The following is a 14,847-nucleotide window of genomic DNA, read 5'->3' as shown; positions in this document are numbered from 1 at the left end:
GGTGTCGTGCGCTAGGTGGTGACCCCGGCCATGGGGGGGGAGGCAGCACAGTTAGGGAGTTTTAGAAAGTGGCATATGTTGATGTTGGACATTCAGCTGATGCAAAAGGCGAAATAGGTGAAGTACCAGGAAGAGGTGGACCAAAGCAAGCCATTTTTCTGTCACCCTATGTGTCATCAGGGGAAGGTGGGACAAAATCCTTGGAAACCCATGCGTGGTTCATTTTAATGAAGGTTAGATCATCCACATTTTGGGTTGACAGACGGGTCCTTTTTTCTGTCAGGATTGATCCAGCTGCACTGAAGACTCTTTCCGATAGCACACTTGCAGCTGGGCAAGCGAGCTCCTGTAAGGCATATAAGGCCAATTCAGGCCAGGTGTCCAGTTTAGCGGCCCAATAGTCAAAGGGGAATGACCTGTGTGGGAGAACATCGATATGGGAGGAAAAGTAGTTTGTAACCATAGTTGACAACTGCTGTCTCCTGTCACTTTCCATCGATGCAGTATTACCAGTTGTGTGAGCGGTATTTGAAAAATCAGTCCACAACATTGTCATGAAACCCCTGTCTCCAACGCCACTTCTGCTGTGTGCACCACGAACACCTCTGCTAAGCTGCCCCCGGCCCGTACGGCTCGTGTGAGAACCATCACCGCTGCTGTGTGCTGGGAATGCCTCAAGCAACCGATTTACCAGAGTTGCTTGTTTATTAGCCAATATTAGGTCAAGGTTCTCCTGTGGCATGATGTTTTGTAATTTGCCTTTATAGCGTGGATCCAGGATGCTGGCCAACCAGTAGTCGTCATCATTCATCATTTTGGCAATGCGGGGGTCCCTTTTTAGGATCGGCAAGGCATAATCTGACATGTGGGCCAATGTTCCCGGTGTCAGTGATGCACTGCGAGTGCTGGGTGGAGGAGCACTTTCTGGCAAATCCACATCCCTCCAGTCACGCACAAACCCTGTACCAGACCTTGCCACGCCAACATTTTCACTTGCCCCACGAGATGCATCCTCCTCCCCTAAGTAATCATCCCAATCATCCTCCTCCTCCTCCTCTTCTTCCTCCACCTCGTCCAGGAGAGGTCCCTGAGCAGACAATGGCTGAATGTCATCAAGGATTCCCTCCTCCTCTTCCTCCTCATCAACATTGGCTGCAGACGCCTGCTCCTTAAGGTGCGTCAAAGTTTGCATGAGCAGACGCATAAGTGGGATGCTCATGCTTAGGATGGCGTCGTCTGCGCTTACCAGCCGTGTGCATTCCTCAAAACACTGAAGGACTTTACAAAGGTCTTTCAGCTTCGACCACTGCACACCTGTCAACTCCATGTCTGCTCTCAAAGTGCCTGGCCGTGTATCCTCCCACAAATGCATTATGGCCTGCCTCTGCTCGCACAGCCGCTCCACCATGTGCAGGGTGGAGTTCCACCTTGTTGCAATGTCGATAATGAGGCGGTGGTTGGGAAGGTGGAGCAATCGCTGCAGCTTCTGCATACGAACGGAGTGTACAGGCGACCGGCGGATGTGCGCGCACAGTCTTCGCACCTTCTGGAGCAGGGCTGTTAACTCCGGATAATTTTTGAGGAAGCACTGCACCACCAGGTTCAAGGTGTGAGCCAAGCAAGGTATGTGGCTGAGTTTTGAAAGGGCTATGGCTGCCACAAAATTACGGCCGTTATCACTAACTACCTTGCCTGCCTCAAGATGTACACTGCCCAGCCATGACCCAGTTTGTCGCTTCAAGTACTCGGCCAGCACCTCGGCGGTGTGTCTGTCGCCCAAACACATCATCTGCAACACAGCCTGCTGACGCTTTCCACTAGCTGCTCGATAGGGGGACACATCGTGTGCAACAGTGGCAGCTGCAGATGGAGTGCTCGTACGACTGCGCTCTGTGGACGAGCTTTCGCTTCTGGAGGAGGAGGAGGAGGAGGAGGGTCGAACGCCTACAGCCAACTGTTTCCTATACCGTGGGCTAGGCAGCACTGTCCCACCACCGCTGTCCCCTGTGGACCCTGCATCCACCACATTAACCCAGTGCGCAGTGATGGACACGTAACGGCCCTGGCCATGCCGACTGGACCATGCATCAGTTGTGAGGTGCACCTTTCCGCTCACTGACTGCTTGAGTGCATGGACAATGCGGTCTTTCACATGATGGTGGAGGGCTTGGATGGCTTTGCGAGAGAAGAAGTGGCGACTGGGTAGGTCATAGCAGGGTACTGCATAGGCCATGAGTTCGCGGAAAGCTGTGCTTTCCACCAACCGAAAGGGCATCATCTCAAATGAGATTAGTTTGGCAATGTGGGCGTTCAAACCCAGTGTACGCGGATGAGAGACTGAGTACTTTCTTGACCTACTCATAGTGTCTGGGAGGGTGAGCTGGACTTGAGAGCTGCATATGGTGGAAGTAGCGGTGGACAGGGCGGACTGAGAGAGGGTTGATGATGGTGATGGAGTTGGTGTTCTTTCTGATGGCCTAGAATCAGTCTTTCGTTGATATAACAGTGGGATTCCCTGACTGCTGTGGTCTTGCAACGACACCTCAACATTTGCTGCTGTGCTAACCGGTGGGCTTACAGTGGGGGAAACAATGTAGCGTTGCTGACTACCTTCGTTGTGATCAGTTGCACATGTGGCACTTGAGGTTTGGTGTTGTGTCCACGCTTGCAAGTGCATGCTGGTTAAATGTCTAAGCATGCAACTGGTATTCAAATTTTTCAGATTTTTCCCTCGGCTAAAGGTCTTTGCGCACTTCTTACAGATAACCTTGGCCTGATCATGAGGATTTTGTTCAAAAAAGTGCCACACTGCACTCTTCCTACTTTGGCAGACATTTTGCGGCCTAGCACGCTGTGATCTTTTGACCCTCTGGACAAGCTGTCCAGCAACTATTTTGATGTTTGGAACCAGTCTTTGGAGTGCTCCGGGCCTGCCAGATAACAGCTGTTGCGATGTCGATGTCTGCTGTGGATGCTCCTCATCTGAGCTATTGGAAGCAGCACCCTCTTCCCCCAATGGATGCCAATCTGGGTCAACAACTGGGTCATCCATCACCTCCTCTTCTATGTCATGTGCACCTTCCTCTGTGTCACCGTGTATGGTTGTATAGTGTGCGGGAAGGGGCACCTGAGTCTCATCAGGGTCAGAATCTGGCTCTGTACACTGCGAGGACAATGTAGTGCTCTGAGTGAATGTACCAGCAGAATCATCCATCAGCGGCTGTGCATCAGTGCACTCCATGTCAGATTCATCTTGGCCTGGGTAATTCACCATTTCACTTGATAATCCAGGCATGGTATGTGAAAACAGCTCCATGGAGTAATCAGTAGTATGGCCTGCGTCATCCTTCAATCTTGGTTGGGGTGAAGGACACAAGGAAAGGTGTGGTTCATGAACATGAGCCTCCAATGACGACTCAGTGCTTTTACTTTTTACAACTGAAGAAGAGGAGGCGATAGAGCTGGAGGCTGAGTCAGCAATGTAAGACAAAACTTTTTCCTGATGCTCTGGCTTTAAAAGCGGTTTGCCAACTCCTAGAAAACTAAGCGTTCGAGGCCTTATGTAGCCAGACGATGACGCAGGGTCAGCACCTCCTGCATTCGGTCCTATTTTGCTCTTGCCACTACCATCAGATCCACCACCAACACCATCATTACCAGCTGCCAACCCCCGCCCAATTCCACGGCCTCTTCCACCAGCCTTCCTCATTTTTGGTAGAAATGTAGACAAAATCCAACAAACTATATAGTAATGTAAAACAAGGTACAAGGTGTCTATAGGACAGGGGAGATTTAGAATTTCTGCACACACTTGTGGACAGTGGACACTTTTGGATTGTGTGAGGCCCACTGATATCTGAGCGCTATGTGACAGGCTCGATGGCACAGCTGTGACCAAAGTGACTAGAGGATAAGGGAGATTTTGAATCTCTGCACACACTTTTGGACACTGGATGGACACTTTTGGATTGTGTGAGGCCCACTGATATCTGAGCGCTATGTGACAGGCTCGATGGCACAGCTGTGACCAAAGTGACTAGAGGATAAGGGAGATTTTGAATCTCTGCACACACTTTTGGACACTGGATGGACACTTTTGGATTGTGTGAGGCCCACTGATATCTGAGCGCTATGTGACATGCTCGATGGCACAGCTGTGACCAAAGTGACTAGAGGATAAGGGAGATTTTGAATCTCTGCACACACTTTTGGACACTGGATGGACACTTTTGGATTGTGTGAGGCCCACTGATAACTGAGCGCTATGTGACAGGCTCGATGGCACAGCTGTGACCAAAGTGACTAGAGGATAAGGGAGATTTTGAATCTCTGCACACACTTTTGGACACTGGACACTTTTGGATTGTGTGAGGCCCACTGATATCTGAGCGCTATGTGACAGGCTCGATGGCACAGCTGTGACCAAAGTGACTAGAGGATAAGGGAGATTTTGAATCTCTGCACACACTTTTGGACACTGGATGGACACTTTTGGATTGTGTGAGGCCCACTGATATCTGAGCGCTATGTGACAGGCTCGATGGCACAGCTGTGACCAAAGTGACTAGAGGATAAGGGAGATTTTGAATCTCTGCACACACTTTTGGATACTGGATGGACACTTTTGGATTGTGTGAGGCCCACTGATATCTGAGTGCTATGTCACAGGCTCGATGGCACAGCTGTCACCAAAGTGACTAGAGGATAAGGGAGATTTTGAATCTCTGCACACACTTTTGGACACTGGATGGACACTTTTGGATTGTGTGAGGCCCACTGATATCTGAGCGCTATGTGACAGGCTCGATGGCACAGCTGTGACCAAAGTGACTAGAGGATAAGGGAGATTTTGAATCTCTGCACACACTTTTGGACACTGGATGGACACTTTTGGATTGTGTGAGGCCCACTGATATCTGAGCGCTATGTGACAGGCTCGATGGCACAGCTGTGACCAAAGTGACTAGAGGATAAGGGAGATTTTGAATCTCTGCACACACTTTTGGACACTGGACACTTTTGGATTGTGTGAGGCCCACTGATATCTGAGCGCTATGTGACAGGCTCGATGGCACAGCTGTGACCAAAGTGACTAGAGGATAAGGGAGATTTTGAATCTCTGCACACACTTTTGGACACTGGATGGACACTTTTGGATTGTGTGAGGCCCACTGATATCTGAGCGCTATGTGACAGGCTCGATGGCACAGCTGTGACCAAAGTGACTAGAGGATAAGGGAGATTTTGAATCTCTGCACACACTTTTGGACACTGGACACTTTTGGAGTGTGTGAGGCCCAATGAATATCTGAGCGCTATGTGACAGGCTCGATGGCACAGCTGTGACAAAAGTGACTAGAGGATAAGGGAGATTGGATTGCTTTTAAAAAGGCAGTTTGCGGAGCAGTGGGTAAACAGCAATGCAGGAATGTCAGGAAGCCTTAGAAGGCAGCCCAACAACCAACACCACTGATACACCACTATATAGCCTCCCCTTGCACTGCACACACAGTGAATGGTGTGTTGTGCAGGCCAAATTGCTAGCAGCAGAAGCAGTTTTTTTGTCTTCTCAGCAGGACAAAAAAAAAAAATTGGGATTGCTTTTAAAAAAGCAGTTTGCGGAGCAGTGGGTAAACAGCAATGCAGGAATGTCAGGAAGCCTTAGAAGGCAGCCCAACAACCAACACCGCTGATACACCACTATATAGCCTCCCCTTGCACTGCACACACAGTGACTGGTGTGTTGTGCAGGCCAAATCGCTAGCAGCAGAAGCAGTTTTTTTGTCTTCTTCCCTGCCTAACGCTCTCCCTACAGAATCAGCAGCAACCTCTCCCTATACTAAGATCGGCAGAAGTAAGATGGCGGTCGGCGTGCACGCCCTTTTATACCCCCTGTGACGCCCACCAAAGCAAGCCAATCACTTGCATGCCCTTCTGAAAGATGGTGGTGACCCGTGCCTATGTCATCACGTTGCCCACAGTGTCCGTGGATCCTGATTGGCTGAAAAAGAGCGCAAAACAAACTTTTGAAACGCGACTTTGGCGCGTAAGTCGCCGACCTCGTGGCCGACCTCATCCTAGGGTCGGATTTCGTTTCATGAAACCCGACTTTGCCAAAAGTCGGCGACTTTTGAATTTTTTCGACTCGTTTTGCTCAACTCTAGAGAGGACGACTGCACCGAATTGAAGGGAATATGGATGGGGACATGTATTGAAAGATTTTAGCGAACAACCCCCTTCCTTCTGTAAGAGCATTAAAGATGGGTCATGGCAGGGTCCTCCAGCATGACATTGACCTGAATCACACAGCCAAGGCAACTGAGCAGTTGCACTAAGAAGCATTTCAAGGTCCTGGAGTGGCATAGCCAGTCTCCAGATCTGCACCCAATAGAAAATCTTTGGAAGCAGCTGACACTCAATGTTGCTCAGTGTTATAGAGACAGAATCTAAAAATAAAATCCAGACAATCCCATTATATGATTTTTACATAATTAAATTTCATTTTATTGCATGAAATAAGTATTTAATCACCGACCAACCAGCAAGAATTCTGGTTCTCACAGACCTGTTAGTTTTTCTTCTAGAAACCCTCCTACTCTCCACTCATTACCTTTATTAATTGCGCCTGTTTGAGTGTGTGGACAGGTGTCTTTTATACAGATAATGAGTTCAATCACATTCCAACCTTTCCACCATAGCCAAGACCAAAGCGCTATCTAAGGCTACTTTCAGACTAGCGTTACCAGGCGCAGCGCATGGACGCCGCTAAACTCTGCCCCCGGCCGCGCCCCCTCCAGTGAAGCATGGTGGGTGAAATGTCATACTTTGGTGGTGCTTTTCTGGAAAGAGGAGAGGATGACTGCACCGAATTTAAGGGAATATGGATGGGGACATGTATCGAAAGATTTTAGCAAACAACCTCCTTCCATCTGTAAGTGCATTGAAGATGGGTCATGGCAGGGTCTTCCCGCATGACATTGACCTGAAACACACAACCAGAACAACAAAGGAGAGGCTCCATAAGAAGCATTTCAAGGTCCTGGAGTGGACTAGCCCGTCTGATGATGTGCACCTAATAGAAAATCTTTGGAAGCAGCTGAAACTCAATGTTGCCCAGTGACAGCACCGAAACCTGAAACATCTGGAGAAGATCTGTATGGAGGAAGGGGCCAAAATCCCTGCGGCAGTGTCTGCAAACTTGGTCATGAACTACAGGAAACGTCTGTAATTGCAAACAAAAGTTTCTGTACCAAATCTTAAGTTCTGTTTTTATTGTATCAAATAATTATTTCATGCCATAAAATGCAAATTAATGATGTAAAAATTATACAATGTGATTTTCTGGATTTTCTTTTAAGATTTTACCTTTCACAGTTGAAGTGTACCAACAATAAAATTTACAGACCTCTCCATTCTTTGTAGGTGGGGAAACTCGCAAAATCGGCAGTGTATCAAATACTTATTTTCCCCACTGTATGTATATATATATATACAGTGTATATATATATATATATATATATATACACACAATATATAAAAACATGTATGTTACATACATTACACATGTATTACGCACACATACATATTTTTTTACTAGGACAGTAGTGGAGCGCTGTTTCAGCAGCTATGGTGGGTATACACTGGACTGGAGAGTTTCCTGTTAATTCCCAGACCTGCCTTCATGGCTGCAGACACCTGCCACGGTGCCACCTGCTGACTACCCAGTTGTTTAGCTATACATGGAGAACAGGAGCAGCTCTCACTGGGGAAAAGGAGAAATGTGGGTTCATAGAGTTATTGGATGGGAAATTACTTCACCATAGAAGGCAATGAGGGGGAGAGTTAAAAGCAAACAAAAACTACTACTATCGGCCCCTGTTGGATTTTTCTATTTCATCTCTACATGTTGTTGGTACTTATAGTTACTTGTAACTTGGAGTTGCTCTACAGGCACAGGAAAGCTGTGTGGGAGGTGGGGGGTACACTGGATACCTCTACCCTCCACCCTCTCGTGAAGATGGCTATAATACATTTATACATGTTACTCAATATTCTTCTAAAAACTAAAAAGTCAGAAGTTCATTTTACAAAAACATAAAGCATGACAAAAGAGAGGAAATGAACTGCACGGGGTTATTTTATGTGGTAAACCTCTCCAGCAGTTCTGAGACTCATATCAAAAATATTTTTTTTTTTTGGACTTAAAAAAATTTTGCAGCTTCAGTTTAGAAGAATTTACAGGCAACTTGATGTAAAAAAATGCAGCTGTCTGGGGTTGAGGAAATGACAGAAATGGACTAAGGTGCCAAAAAGAGGAAAACAGAAAGTGATGTGATGGGGGGCACTTAAATTAACGATTGACAGGTTATCATACAAAAATGATACACCATGATTAAGGAAATATATGTCTGAAATATGTCAGTTTATGCCTTAATGCAAAATTTTTAATGTACTTGCAACCGGACAAACACCATTAAATTCCCAGCTTGCTGCTGGAAACTGCCAGCTGCATAACCTTGTACCCCTCTGTTTATGTCATGTGCACTCAGCTTATGTCTAGTGTTGGTTTCCTGTTTTGACCTCAACATGTTTTACTGACTTATTTTGCGTCTTCTGACTTTGCACCTTCTCTTCCCTCTTGGTTCTGACCCAGCTAACTGATGGCTTCTGCCATCGTGCACTACCATACAGCAGCTGACTCCTTGGCCCCAGCCCAGGTGCCCCTGTGTAAGGAAAGAAGGCAACTCATGGGATCTGTGGCTTGCCCTAAGCTTGTGTGTGGAAGACATTTTTAGAGCTGCTAAGCGACTACTTGCAGAGCTTCATTAAAACAAAAAATTGCGCTAAAATTATACATATTAATTAAAATGTTTATTTTTATAGAAAAAAAAGACCATAAATGTAATGTGTAGGAAGGCAGTCAAGTTACTTGACATTTGGGCAATAAATGAATGTATGATGGTCCATACATACATGAGAACTTCAAGGCCAAGAGTAAACTGTGAGACTGACTGGGGACCTGGACAGTTCCACACAGGAGCAGTTGGGGATTGTTAAATATTTAAAGATTTTTGTTGTTTTAGACTAGAGTAGGCCCAGTTTTATGGAAAAAAGTTTCTAACCCTTTAAGTCCATGTTTAGAAGCTCAGAAGATGACTCGTAGAAACTATTGCTTCTGTTATTCAAAGTCCAGGATTGGCCATTGTAGAACCTTTATCCATTGTCTCCCGAGGATGCTACCACCTCGGTTTTTATGTGATGCCCAAGAATCAAGCCGATAATTATCAATATGCAACCAGCCAGGTTAATCCTTATTATGTTCACAATGGTATAGTCTCCAGGTTTCTGTTGTCTCCCTGAAATGAAGGAAAACGAAAAAAGACATAATGTAAAATTGGTGTGACTTAAAATGGTTATTACTCTAGGTGTCGGTCTACACAAGGTGAAACAGACTTGGTATTCCTTTCATTTCGCCAGCCAGCGTCCTACTCTACACTTTTGGCAAAAAAAAAAACAGCTGTCTGTGCATAGAGAACTTTTTCTTTTCAAATAAACTTTGCTCTAAATATCCAAAGTCATGAGGTAAGACCTGTAAAAGGGTCAAACATTGATTTAGAGGGTAGCACCACAGGCTATTGTGATTCCTTTTGGAGAACTAATTTTTCTAACAAACCTGTACTATAAATCTCCCTATGTCAATTGGTGGCCTCCAAAAGGAGAAACGATAACCCCTGATCCTAGTGCCACATGGTTGATGGGCCTTTTTTTTAGTAGGCTTCTACTGGAATTTGGGTGCAAAACGGGAAAATAGTCATTCCTACGGCTCGTAAAAACTTACTCCCTTGTGGCCTTTAACTGAAGCTGTTACTGATTTTATCATGCTGGATTTTAGCCATCATTTTCTTTTTTCAAAGCGTTTCCTGTCTCATTTTGGATGATTTTTTTTCCTGAAGTGTACGGGTATGGTATGGAGGTACAATCGTCATGACACACCGGCGTCTTTTGTCCTGAAGCATCTTTGTCTGATTCTTTCCGGTGGTTTCCCGGGTGCTTTTTGCAACATCTTTAGCTGCCTTTTTTTTTTTTAAATTGACATGGTATAAAGTAGTGAGCGGCTTCCAAGCTGAAGCTGCCTAAAAAATGGCTGTGTCACAGCACAGCTGTCAGGTGACCCAGGACCAGGGTCTCATTCCCTGTCCCTAACACTAGGGGTTGCCCAAGATCGCCCTATTCTACGGGATACTTCTGAAGGTGAAGATGCCAGGGCCTTCACACTTGCCTTATCTTCCGTCTGTTCTCTTCTCCCACGCAGGGTAGAGGGGCGCTATTGTGCACCGTAGTACACCAACCCAAAAAACAAGGGTTAACAGAAAACTCCAGTCATGCAAAATATTCACTCACATTTAACAGAGGTTTGCACTGGGGCGTGGAGGTAGGGGAATAAACCAAAATAGAGAAGCATAGGGAATTATATACAATCCAAACTGTCACTAATAACTCCTTCAAATTGCTTTCTCATATGTGCTCATCTCCCACTATTAGCCATGCGGCAAATGCTAGCTCTGACAAGGATTTATAACAGAGCCTAGATTATAAAGGGGTAAGGAGTGGCTAACCAAGCACAACTGTGAGCATAGGTATTTCCAACATGGCCAATTAACCCCTGTTCTGCCAGAAGAAATTAACACATTTGAAATGAAGAAGTGCTTCTTCTCAGTGCCGGAGTAGGAGCAATCAAATGCTGCGGTCTACTGGCTCCACACTGTCGCAGTAGCCACAAGACAAGTTGAGTAGCTTATTTTCACTGCTTGGTGTCTTTGGAAACCTCCAAAGCATCTAGCATGTATTTAGTGCTTTTTCTGACCCTAAAGTGGAAACTTCCCTGACTTCTTAAACTTTCTGCCATCCCCAGAGACCAACCAGGTACCAAAGGAGGAAAGCATTTTTATTCCCATGATGAGTGCCGACATTTAGAGGCCCATTTATGGGTCTTGTAGAAAATAGATGATGGTATTCGTATATTGAGCCACATCTCTTCAGGAACAATTGGAAAAAGTTGGCAAATATGCATAAAATTTACACATTTTAAACAATTTTTTGATATTGTTTGATTACTAATATTCCACCTTTCTGTGTCTACAGCTCCAGTGCCGATTTATATGTTTCTATGGATAGAAGCTCCAAAGAAATTATATGCAGTTTTCTCAAGCAGTAATACTTCGCCCTAAATCTTACAAGCTTAAATTTATGCAAATTTGCCCTGATATCAAGTGGTTGGAATGTTTTATAATCTTTTACGTGGCGATCCAATAAGAGTGTATAATACTGTGTATGATTAATAATTCATAGGAACAATCTGTAAAGTATAGCTTTACCTTTCTTGCAGTATTCCCAGGGGGTGACAGATTTGGAGGTGCTCGTCGTGGAGTTCCATGCTGTACAGGTGTAGGTGACTTCTGGATCGGGGTTTCGTACATCTACAACATTATTGGTCACATTTACATAACTTCCATCTGAACTCTCCCATGTAATGGTCACATCTGATCCCCTCACCATGCAGCGGAATGTCATGGTGCAAGTCTCATTCTTGGAAACCTCATGCTCAATCTCAATATTATGATCTAATAGCATTCCTGGAAGAAATATTAAAAGGAAATTTATGTTTCGGGTATAAGCCCCTTTTCTTATTTGATCGTTTCAAAGAATTAACCCCTTCACCCCAAATCCTTTCTGACCACTGTCTCTTTATGAGGTCATAACTCTAGAATGCTTCAATAGATCCTGGTGATTCTGAGAATGTTTTCTCATGACATATTGTACTTTATGTTAGTGGTAAAATTTATTTGATATGACTTGCGTTTCTTTGTTAAAAAAGAAAGGAAATTTGGCGAAATTTTGCAATCTTGTTATGCCCTTAAATCAGGGAGACATATCGCACAAAATAGTTAATAAATAACATTTCCCACATGTCTACTTTACATCAGCATGATTTTGGAAACTTTTTTTTTTGTTAGGAAGTTATATGGGTTAAAAGTTTGCCAGAAATTTCTCATTTTTACAACAAAATTTGCAAAACCATTTTTTTTGCCTATATGACAGAAAATACCCCAAAATGACACCATTCTAAAAACTGCACCCCTGACGGTACTCAAAACCACATTCAAGAAGTTTATTAACCCTTCGGGTGCTTCACAGGAATTTTTGGGATGTGGAAGAAAAAAACATTTACTTTCTTTCACAAAAATTTTCCTTTAGACCTATTTTTTTTTACTTTCGCAAGGGTAACAGGAGAAAATGGACCATACATTTTGTTGTGCAATTTCTTCTGAGCATGCCGAAACCCCATATGTGTGGGAAATCTACTGTTTTGGCACACGGCAGGGCTCGGAAGGGAAGGAGTGCCATTTCACTTTTTGAACGTAAAATTTGCTGGCATAGCAGTCGCCATGTCGCATTTGGAGAGCCCTGATGTGCCTAAACAGTGGAAACCCCCCAATAAGTGACACCATTTTTGAAACTAGACCCCTTAGGGAACCTATCTAGATGTGTATTGAGCATGTTGAACCCATGGAGCTTCACAGAAGTTTATAACGTTAAGCCCTTAACCCCTTTCCTACATTATATGTACTATTCCATCCATGTGACCTCGGACTTAAGTCCCAAGGACGGAATAGTACGTCATAGCGATCGCGGCCGGGTGTCAGCTATTTATCACAGCTGACACCCGGCACTATGTGTCAGGGGCGGTCATGGACCACCCCCAGCATGTTAACCCCTGGCACACCGCGATCAAAAAACACATGCAGTGTTCGAAACGCGTAGCTGCGTTACCGCTAATTGTCTGCGGGATGCTGATCTTAACTTGAATTTTTTCAATAAATAGCCTTTTGTTTATCAGCTGGACTTTTCCTTTTTCACGAGAAAATAATGTCAGAATCACCGGGATCCATGGAAGCATTCCAGAGTTATTTCCTCATTAAGGGACAGTGGTCAGAATTGTAAAACTTGGCCCGGGCATTAACATGCAAACCACCCTTGGTAGTAAAGCGGTAAAAATAAAAAAAATCACGTTTTTCCCCACAAAAATCTTTTTTTAGCTACAAATTTTGTATTTTCACAAGAGCAAAAGGAGAACATGGACCTCAAAGTTTGTTGTTCAATTTCTCCCAAGTTCACAGCCCATATGTGGTCGAAACCTACTTCTGAGACAGAGTGCAAAGCTTAGAAGGGAAGAAACGCCGTATTTCCATGCAGATTTTGGTGCACTTGTTTGAGGGTGCCATGTTACATTGATAGAGCCCCTGAGGTGACAGAACAGCAGAACCCCCCCATAAGTGACCCCATTTTACAAACTAAACCTCTCAATGAATTTATCTAGGGGTGCAGTGATTATATTGATACCACAGGTGTGTCACAAACTTTTATACCATTATGCAGTGAAGAAAAAATAATTTACATTTTTACCACCAAGTTTGTGTGTTAGCCCCAAGTTTTTCATTTTCACACTGGGAAATAGGTAAAAATGGCCTCAAAATTTGTTCCAAAATCTCTTCTCAATGTTGAAATAACCCATATGTGGCTGTACAATACTAGTTAGCCATACGGAGATACCCTAAGTGCTAGGAAAGCAGAATCCCCCCCCCCCCAATTTTGGAAATTATAACCGTTTGGGAATTTATCTACAGATGACGATTTTGACTCCATGGGCATTTTCCAGAAACAGGCAGCAGTGGATGTTGCGGAGTGAAAATTGCAAACTGCTGCTGTAGTGACCAGTACGCACGCTGTAGTGACCAGTACGCACGCTGTAGTGACCAGTATGCACGCTGTAGTGACCAGTACATTATGCCCAGTCCGTGTTTCTGGAAATAAGCACCTGTATATTAGGCAGGTTCTTATCACTACAGAAATGCCAAACAAGTGGGTGCTATATGTTGTTTAGGCACACTGTGGGGCTCAGAAGCAATGGTGGCATTTGGATTTGGGAGCAGAGAATTTGCTGAATTTCTTTTGGTGGGCGAGGAGCCATTTATCTTTTCCAGAGCCTTTGTGCTACCAGTAACATAGAAGTCCCCTATATTTCTGTTAACAGATGACAGACCTGAGTGAGGACTTGCTTTTTTGTGGATTGAGTGGAAGCTTTTATTGGGAACATTTTACATTAGGGATAAATCTCTGAGTGACGCAACAGATGAAACCACCAAGGAATCCATTCACTATAATGAGGCAGCTGATTTACTCTAGACTCGTTTGGCCTCTGTTCAGCATGGTCCTTTTCAAAAGTGCACAAAACTGTGGCCAACGGCACTTTTCTGCAATCCTAAAAAGACGGACACCGCCAGATCACAGGTCATATGGCATCCACAGTGCCTCCATCTGCCTCATTGTAGGGAATTTTCTGCCAGTGACTCTGTCTGAATCAAGTATTTCAGAGATTTACACTGAAACCCCGGTGTAAGAGTTCAGTGCACAGGGCAGGATAAATGTGCGCAGCAGCACTTCCAGCCGTGTCCTAAGTGCACATGCGCATGTGCGCTCTCGCCCTCTTAGAGGACCATCGCGTGCACTTGCTATTTCCTCCTTAGCCAATGGTTGAGAGGCATTATGTATATATTGCTTCCTCTCCACTGGCGAGGTGCCTGAGCAGCCTTCTTGAGTTGCAGTCTAAGTTGTGTAAGGTTGCATACCAGTCCCTGCTGCACTCTGGTGCAAGTCCTGCCTGCTGCACTCTGGTGCAAGTCCTGCCTGCTGCACTCTGGTGCAAGTCCTGCTTACTGGACTCTGTTACAAACACTGTCTGCTGAACTGTGTTACAAACTCTGTCTGCTGCACTCTGGTTCGAACTCT

General features: G+C 44.9%; 1 protein-coding gene across 1 annotated transcript in view; it reads right to left on the bottom strand.

The window, feature by feature from the left end:
- Positions 1-8,901: 8,901 nt before the first annotated feature.
- LOC141082725 (SLAM family member 5-like) overlaps positions 8,902-14,847 on the bottom strand; it is a 57,784-nt gene continuing 51,838 nt past the window's right edge. The window contains exons 3-4 of the mRNA XM_073566654.1: positions 11,376-11,633; positions 8,902-9,356 (exon numbers count right to left, since the gene is read on the bottom strand). Of these exons, the coding sequence (XP_073422755.1) occupies positions 9,214-9,356; positions 11,376-11,633 (401 nt within the window). The 3' untranslated portion in view covers positions 8,902-9,213. The remainder of the gene's footprint in view (positions 9,357-11,375; positions 11,634-14,847) is intronic.

The sequence above is a fragment of the Dendrobates tinctorius genome, unplaced genomic scaffold (genome assembly GCF_039654945.1).
Source record: "Dendrobates tinctorius isolate UK_male_01 unplaced genomic scaffold, ASM3965494v1 ptg000019l, whole genome shotgun sequence".
NCBI classification, from domain to species: Eukaryota; Metazoa; Chordata; class Amphibia; order Anura; family Dendrobatidae; genus Dendrobates; species Dendrobates tinctorius.
Note: the sequence above shows the minus strand (reverse complement) of the source record. Positions and strands in the feature narration are given on the sequence as shown.